General features: G+C 32.6%; 1 protein-coding gene across 1 annotated transcript; it reads left to right on the forward strand.

Moving 5' to 3' along the window:
• Positions 1–252: 252 nt before the first annotated feature.
• Positions 253–1,200, forward strand: LOC100953389 (olfactory receptor 51V1-like). Its single transcript, XM_003781437.3, has one exon. The coding sequence runs from the start codon at positions 253–255 to the stop codon at positions 1,198–1,200; it is 948 nt and encodes a 315-aa protein (XP_003781485.3).
• Positions 1,201–8,382: the final 7,182 nt, after the last annotated feature.

Here is an 8,382-nt window from a genome sequence, read left to right on the forward strand (position 1 = left end):
GGATATGGACACTGATTAACCGATGAAGTCAAAGTTCTAATAACAAGGACATGTCCTATAAAGGCATAACTTAGTAAATGCACAGAGGAAATTTGGCTTCTGAAAAAAAAAAAAAAGAGTGGTTTCACAATCTAATAAGCAATCGTACTAACCTAATCAGTCTGCGGATAGTCATTACTTCATACTTTTCATACATTAATCTCAATTAACTGTTACTTTTTTTTCTACAGAACATTCCATCTTCAGAAATAGATGTCTGTTCAACCTGCTTCCAAAATCAATAACTCTACCTTTCTTCTTATGGCTTTTTCTGGTCTGGAAAAAGAGTACCCTTGGCTCTCCATCCCTTTCTCCTGTGTCTATGCAATGGTATTCTCTGGGAACTGCCTGGTACTGCATGTGATCCGTACAGAGCCAAGCCTGCATGAGCCCATGTTCTACTTCCTGGCCATGTTGGCTCTCACAGACTTGTGCATGGGGCTGTCCACAGTATCCACAGTGTTGGGGATCCTATGGGGCCTCAGCCAGGAGATTAGTCTGGATGCCTGCATGGCTCAGGCCTTCTTTATTCATGGTCTATCATTCATGGAGTCTGGAGTCCTTCTTGCCATGGCTTTTGATCGCTTTACAGCAATCTCTAACCCTCTGAGGTATACATCTATACTAACCAGTGCCAGGATCATCAAAATTGGGCTAGGGATTTTAGTTAGGAGTTTCATGTTCATAATTGCCCCCATAGTCCGCCTGAAGTTTTTTCATTACTGCCATTCTCGTGTCCTCTCCCACTCTTTCTGTCTACACCAAGACTTACTGAGATTATCCTGTTCTGACATCCACTTCAACAGTTTCTATGCCTTGGCTCTGGTGATTTGTACACTTTTGTGTGATTCTGTGTTAATTCTCATATCCTACATTCTGATCCTGCACTCTGTTTTGGCTATTGCATCCTGGGAGGAGCGACTGAAAACTTTGCAGACCTGTGTCTCCCATATCAGTGCTGTCCTGGTTTTCTACATCCCAATCATCGGTCTGACCATGGTACACCGCTTTGGGAAGCACCTCTCTCCTGTGGTCGCTGTCCTCATGGGCAATATCTACATCATCTTCCCACCTTTGATGAACCCCATTATCTATAGTGTCAAGACCCAGCAAATCTGCAACAGAATCCAGAAGTGGTTCACTAAGAAATCCTGTAGATAAGTGAATTTAGGGAAGATAAGTAGTAGTTTCAAGAGAAATTCCTAATAGATAAATAATTTGTAAAAATAATCACTAATTTTATGTAATAACTTCACTGATTAAGGTATATTTATATTCATTTTCTGCTTTAGTTCTCGCAATTCATAGAACTAGACAGAAAAGCTTTCATATACCTTATTTTCTTATTTTATAATGAAGTGTAATGTTTAATAAAGTGAACTATGTTTAGTATTATGCCAGTGGACACTTGCGTAGGAAATGACTAAAATTAAATTACAATCTATTCCTTTTGAATTTTTAATGTGTTATTTTGTTATTGCATGAACTGTTGTTAAGTCTGTATTTACTACTCATGAGCAGGCAGCTTTCATATATTTTTATTTATGTCATGATTACTCTATTAAGGTCATAGTACTTTTCTACTTTTATAGGTTTTTTTCTACTTTTACAGAGCAATATATCTTCCAAATCCCATTCTGTCTCATCTAACAGAATGTGTGATGTTCTTAGATTGAATCAAATGTTGAATGTAAAACATTTGGTAAATAACAACTCTGAACCAGTTATCACATTTGTACATATTCTACTTCTTACTTCCAAATTCACACATTTGTACACAGTAGTGAATACAGATAATTTAGAATGTCCACAAACCTGGCAATTGCTTTTAATCTTTTTGTCAGCATACATAAAATTTGTAGGAGAATTTTATCAACTTCTTCATTTTACAGAAAAGACTGCTGAGACAAAAAGATACTTAGTAAGACTAGCCAAATCAGGAATAAATGGCAGTATTATGAATATTTTGAACATATATTTCATTTTTCAGTTGCAAGTGTAAAAATAGACTTAACTCAATCATTAAATCTCAGAATCTTGTTCTTTTCTTGTTATTGAAAGTACAAAAATTAAAAAGCATTTTAGCCTCAATATTTTTCTTACATTGTCACATCAGCATGGACATGTACTGGCTATTCTTGAGCGGGGCAGAGGAGTTATCAGTTATCAGCAGAGCTGTAGTGCAGTTAGGCTTTTCAGGTAAGTAGAAAAAAATTGTTACACATTGAAATAACAATGGTCAAGAATGTGAAAATATTTAATTTTGGATACTAATATTGGGTTTATTGCCTTTTGGATTATATTTTATTGATTTAATACTCAAAATATTCCTGAACACACATTTATTATTTTGTTGATTTAGAGTTTCAGAGCGCATGTTTTTAACATGTTCCTTTATAAGTTATCACTATGCTCATGGCTTAGATGGATTGCACTTCTGATCCCTCGTCTATTGTCCTTTGATTGATTGATTTCTTTTTAGCTCCCTGTTAGGCTACTTCTTTATTCTAGAATGTCTGTCCTCCCAGTGAGAGTCCTTGCCTCATCCTAACCCACTTTTTAAAGATCCTCCTTGCAAATCATTGCTAATTAGCTCTTATCAGCTATAGTCCTGGAGCATGTAATGTACTTTTTATTGCTGTTTAGAAAATTTGATAAAAGATAAAAGGATATTTCCATTCAAATGTTATATGGATTAATGATATATAATGAGCCCTGTCACACAGACACATTGATGTTTTGTTCAGCCTTTGTTTAATGTATAATAGAATTACAACTCTGGGTAGACAATTTCCAAGTTATCCAAGGACAGTAGCCTTATCCTTTTGGTTAGCAATCAAGTGAGATTTGAAACATTTTAATTTGCATAAGTTGCTTTTATTCTTCAATAGTATTTCTTCTTAAATTTTATTTTATTTTGTTTATTTTCAGTTTATCTACTTTAGTGTTTTAAGAAAAGAGTAATATTTCCAACATTCAAGTTTTTAAATAAAAAGTGTCATATTATGAGTTTCTCCCTCAATTGCTTTTCTATAAAACCATCTGAAAGTCACATTAGGCTGAAATGAGCTCATGAATAATTATGGAAAGGAAAATCCTTGAATAAATCTAATTATTAAAATGTCAGAGTCAAAATATGCTGCTTTCATATTAATAATTTAATTGATAACTTATAATTAAAAATTAGCTATTTCTTAATTTATTATGTTTATATGTACAGATAATATCAAAATGTGTACCCATATATGTATATGTGCATGTGTATATTATTTTGTATTTATGTACATATATGTATATATCTAATCAATTTTTATTCACAGGTTCTGCATACACACTAAAATTTATTTATAATACCAAAGTCAACAGCCCACAGTGCTTTCACAGCTGTTCCTAGACTTTCACAGAGAAGTAAATCATTTGAATTGCCAAAGTTCACATTCTCAGCTGAAGGACAAGAATGAGACACTCTTCCTTCTTTTCCTGCCATCATGCTGTGGTAGAGGGAAGAAGTCCTATCAGGTTCAATAGTATATCTTCAACTTATTAGAGATCCTAAAGTATTATAGTTATTTATTATTACTCTATATTTCTTTTGAACACTTTGATATTAATGGCAGAGAACAATACAAAGTGTACATTTATCTAGCTCAGAAAGTACTGTCTTGGATAAAATAAAAATTAGGCCAGCATTATTTACACTTTTCTCTTTACTCTTGAATTTAGTATATGTACTAAATTTAGTATATAGATACTAAATTTATATAAAATAAATTTATATAGATAAAAATTTAGTATATAGATAAATTTAGTATATGTACTAAATTTAGTATATAGATACTAAATTTATATAAAATAAATTTATATAGATAAAAATTTAGTATATAGATAAAAATAAAATTTAGTATATGTACTGTCTTGGATAAAAATAAAAATTAGGCCAGCATTATTTACACTTTTCTCTTTACTCTTGAATTTAGTATATGTACTATGTTACATTAAATGAATACATTAACAAACTAAGTTCACTCCAAATATTAATATTCATGTGGATGAAGAATTTTAAAGATATAATAGCCAAATAAGGAAATGATGAGAACATGCCATCAGCCTCAATTACAAGCTCTAATTTCCATTTATTTGATTTAAATGCTTAAAATATCCATTGGTTAATAACTTTCGCAGTATCATATTACAGTCAGTGGAAATGCTGGAATTCAAACCTATGTGTAGCTGACTCTAAAGTTTATTTGCTGTCTACTATATTTATTCCTCTTATCCGAGCACTACACATTTTTAGCTTTTGTTTCTACATCAAAATATGTGCTTTCACACCTCCTGAGTTCCATACCTTATTGTGTTTTGTTGAACAGCATGCACTCCTTTGTTATTCTTTGATACCTTTGCCAGAATTGTTATTTCAGAAATGCCCTTCATAGAAAATAATCCCATGTTAAAGAATATCCATTTTCCAAAGGCCATCTCAATTAATTAGTTATCTCTGCCCCAAACCTGAACCTCAATATTGAATGTGACCATCTTCTATTAAGTCCCTTGGTATTTTCTACAGTTCTGGTAACATACATCAGAGTTATAGTCTACACTCCCGTTGTTTTGATGCATGGCATCTTTTCAAAAGTACTAGAACTGCTTTATAGTATAAAGTCTATCTTATATTCTTTACCAGGAGCACTGCACTATGCAAAGACTTTAACCATCCATAGTATGGATCACAATTGTTTTTGTTCCTATTCTAGACTCTGCTCTACCTCCACCTCCCTGTAGACTAAGTTCACATCATATCCTCTTACATGGACATTGTATTTCCCTTCACTCCTGTTCCTATTTGTCAGGATGTGATATGGTTTAGGCCAACAGAACATGAGAAGGAATATAAATTACTTCTTATTCTTGGCAAGCTTAAAAATGTTTAAATTACATTCCCAATGTGTTATTACAGCACACATGAAATAAAATGATTGATTAATGATGCAAAATACTGGTAATGATAGGGAGCAACTATAACATTCAAAAACTGCAGCACTGGAACTTATTCCTTCTATCTGCATGTTTGTACTCAATAATCAACCTTTTTTTATCCCCATCCCAACATCCAAAGTTCTGGTGTTCGTATTACAATAGAGTGATTATAGTTACAATATATTGCATATTTCGAAATAGCTGATGGAGAAGATTTGAAATATACCTAACACAAAGAAATGATAAAGATTCAAGGTGATGGATATCTTTGTAACCTAATTTCTTAATTATACATTGTACACATATATGAAAAATAGCATAACTCCCTCAAAAATGCTTACAAATATTATGTATCAATGAAAACTATTATAGTTTTATAATTATTTAATATAATTATAGAAAACTATAATAGTTTTCTTTATAGTGCTATAAGTGAGTATAATAATTTTGTTCTATAATAAGTTTCAAAAAAAAAGGTTTATGCCTACTGAAGGCAAACATATGGATAATATACAACCTGGTGAGTCCAATACAGATAGACATACACTCTTCCAGTAACAACCGTTTATTAACAATGCTCTGTAAAATAATGTTTATAATGGCACTATCTTCAATAACAAAACATTTCATATACTCACCTCCCCACACAAATAACACAATAAATAAAGAAATAGTGGTATATTCTCATAATTAAATATTATAACATAATAAAAAGAGCTTATTTTGTAGGGCAAAAATATAGATTAGTTTCACAAACATAAAGTTGTAACAGACATAATGAGCATAAATATTTGGAGAGTGGAGGCACATGCTTGAAGTCCCTACTACCCCAGAGGCTCAAGTGGGTGGATGACTTGAGTCTTAGAGTTGGGACTATAATGAACTATAATGACAACATCACTGTGTTATAGCCTGGGAGTCAGAGCAAGATCTATATCCAAAAAAAGAAAAATGGAAATCAGAAAGCATAACAAATAACTCGCACATACATACAGCTTCAACAAGAAGCAGAAAAATAGAATGCTTAAACCAAAATAGAAATTTAAAGATTAAAAACCATAAATAAAATAGAAGGGCTAGATTTAAAAATAAGAGAAAAGAGAAAAATAGGAAGAGAGAATATACAAACATAAAACAGAACAACTGATATAGATATATTAACAAAAAAGATTTGAAAGTAAAAACAGCGCAGTGCCTGTGGCTCAAAGGAGTAGGGCACTGGCCCCATATATCAGAGGTAGTGGGTTCAAACTTGGCCCAGGCCAAAAACTGCAAAAAAAAGTAAAAATGATAATCTGGAAAGCTAAAGGATATTTTCTAAGATAATCAGATTAGCTTAATTAGAAAAAAACCTTCAAGTTGGCTTACTTAATAATACATACTTAATATATAGAAAACTAGAATTTAGAGTGATCAAATATGATAATATACAAATCAATGAACACCACTGGTTATATTTACTTATTTATTCATAGTCTTGCTTTGATCATATGTTTCTCTTCTGCACCTTCATAGTAACTGTTCATTTGAAGAAGTAATTCTGCTGTTTAAGTGCTGTTTTTCTCTGTGTGTGACTAATAGGTTGATTATTCAAAAACAGGGAAAAAAAAGCATAAAATGTCCAGTGGTGAAATTTTAGAATTGTGTTGTATTTTGGATAATTGCTATTTTTATAAAATCTATTTTCCTTTTCATCATCTAATCTTACTTTTTATTATATCATAATCTGTATTCCTTTTTCATTTCATTATGAACACAAAACAGCATATAGGGTGGTAAAATTATATGAGAAAACAGCATAGATGGTGATAAAATTCCCTGAAGCTTACATTAAAATTTTAATGTAGAATCAGGGAAATAGAAACTATGAACTGATTCTACTAATTAATGGAAAATGTGAAGAATTTGTTATTCATTGTGAAAGGTAATTAAGCAAAAGCCCAAGGCTGTGTTCTAACTATATCAAACAACTGAGCTAGGCATGAAAAAATCATTTTATTATTCTGGACCCCAAGCATGGCAAATGAAAGGTGACTAGTTGATGAATGTGTTTGCATAGGGGAAATCCTTGAATCAGAGTGTGCAGATTTCAAAGTGTTTTCACTTATCTATTGCTTTTGGTAGCATGCAGCTACACTGTCATGAATAAACATTATTGAATCAATTAAACATCTATTGGGGCCCATCATGTAAATTAGATCATTTACATAGTGTCAAATCATTTTTGTGTCTCTTTCTAAGATTTAATCTCCTTCTGTTTTAGTATGTTATTTTTATTAAATCATAGCTGTGCACATTAATGCAATTATGGGGTACAATGTTCTGGTTGTATATACATTTTGAAATACTTTCATCAAACTGGTTAACATAGCCTTCACCACATTTTCTTAGTTATTGTGTTAAGACACTTATATTCTACACTTAGTAGATTTAATATGTACCCTTGTAAAATGCACCATAGATATGGTCCCACAAATTACCCTCCCTCCATCCATCCTCCCCCTCCTCTTTTCCCTTCACCTTGGGCTGTAGTTGGGTTATAGCATTCATATGGAAGTGTTGGTGCTTATAAATTGATTTCATAGTATGGTGAGTACAGTGGATACTTTTTCTTCTATTCTTGAGATACTTTGCTAAGAATAATATGTTCCAGCACCATCCACCTAAACATAAAAGAGAGAAAGTCTCCATCTATTTTAAGAATGTATCATATTCCATGGTGTACATATACCACAATTTGTTAATCCATTCCTGGGTGAATGGACACTTTGGCTTCTTCCATGCCTTAGCAACTATGAATTGGGCTGCAATAAATATTCTCGTGCAAATATCTATGCTATAAAGTGATTTTTGGTCTCTGGAGATATACCTAGTAGAGGAATCACAGGATCGAATGGCAGGTCTGTTTTTAGATCCCTACGTGATCTCCAAACATCTTTCCAAAAGGAACATATTAGTTTGCATTCCCACCTGCAGTGCAGAAGTGTTCCCTTTTCTCCACATCCACACCAACATCCGTGATTTTGGGATTTAGTGGTGTGGGCTAATATTAATGGAGTTAGATGATACCTCAAAGTGGTTTTGATTTGCATTTCTCTGATGATTAAAGCTAATGAGCAGTTTTTTCATGTGTCTGTAGGCCATGTGCCTGTCTTCTTCAGTTAAGTTTCTCTTTAAGTCCCTTGCCCACACTGAAATGGAATCATTTGTTTTTTTTCTGGCTAATACGTTTGAGTTCTCTGTGGATTCTGGTTATTAAACCTTTGTCAGAGATATAACCTGCAAATATCTTCTCCCATTCTGAGGGCTGTCTGCTTGCTTTACATATTGTGTTTTTGGCTGTACAGAAGCTTTTTAGTTTGATCA

This window comes from Otolemur garnettii, unplaced genomic scaffold, assembly GCF_000181295.1.
Source record: "Otolemur garnettii isolate 467f Iridium unplaced genomic scaffold, OtoGar3 scaffold00001, whole genome shotgun sequence".
NCBI classification, from domain to species: Eukaryota; Metazoa; Chordata; class Mammalia; order Primates; family Galagidae; genus Otolemur; species Otolemur garnettii.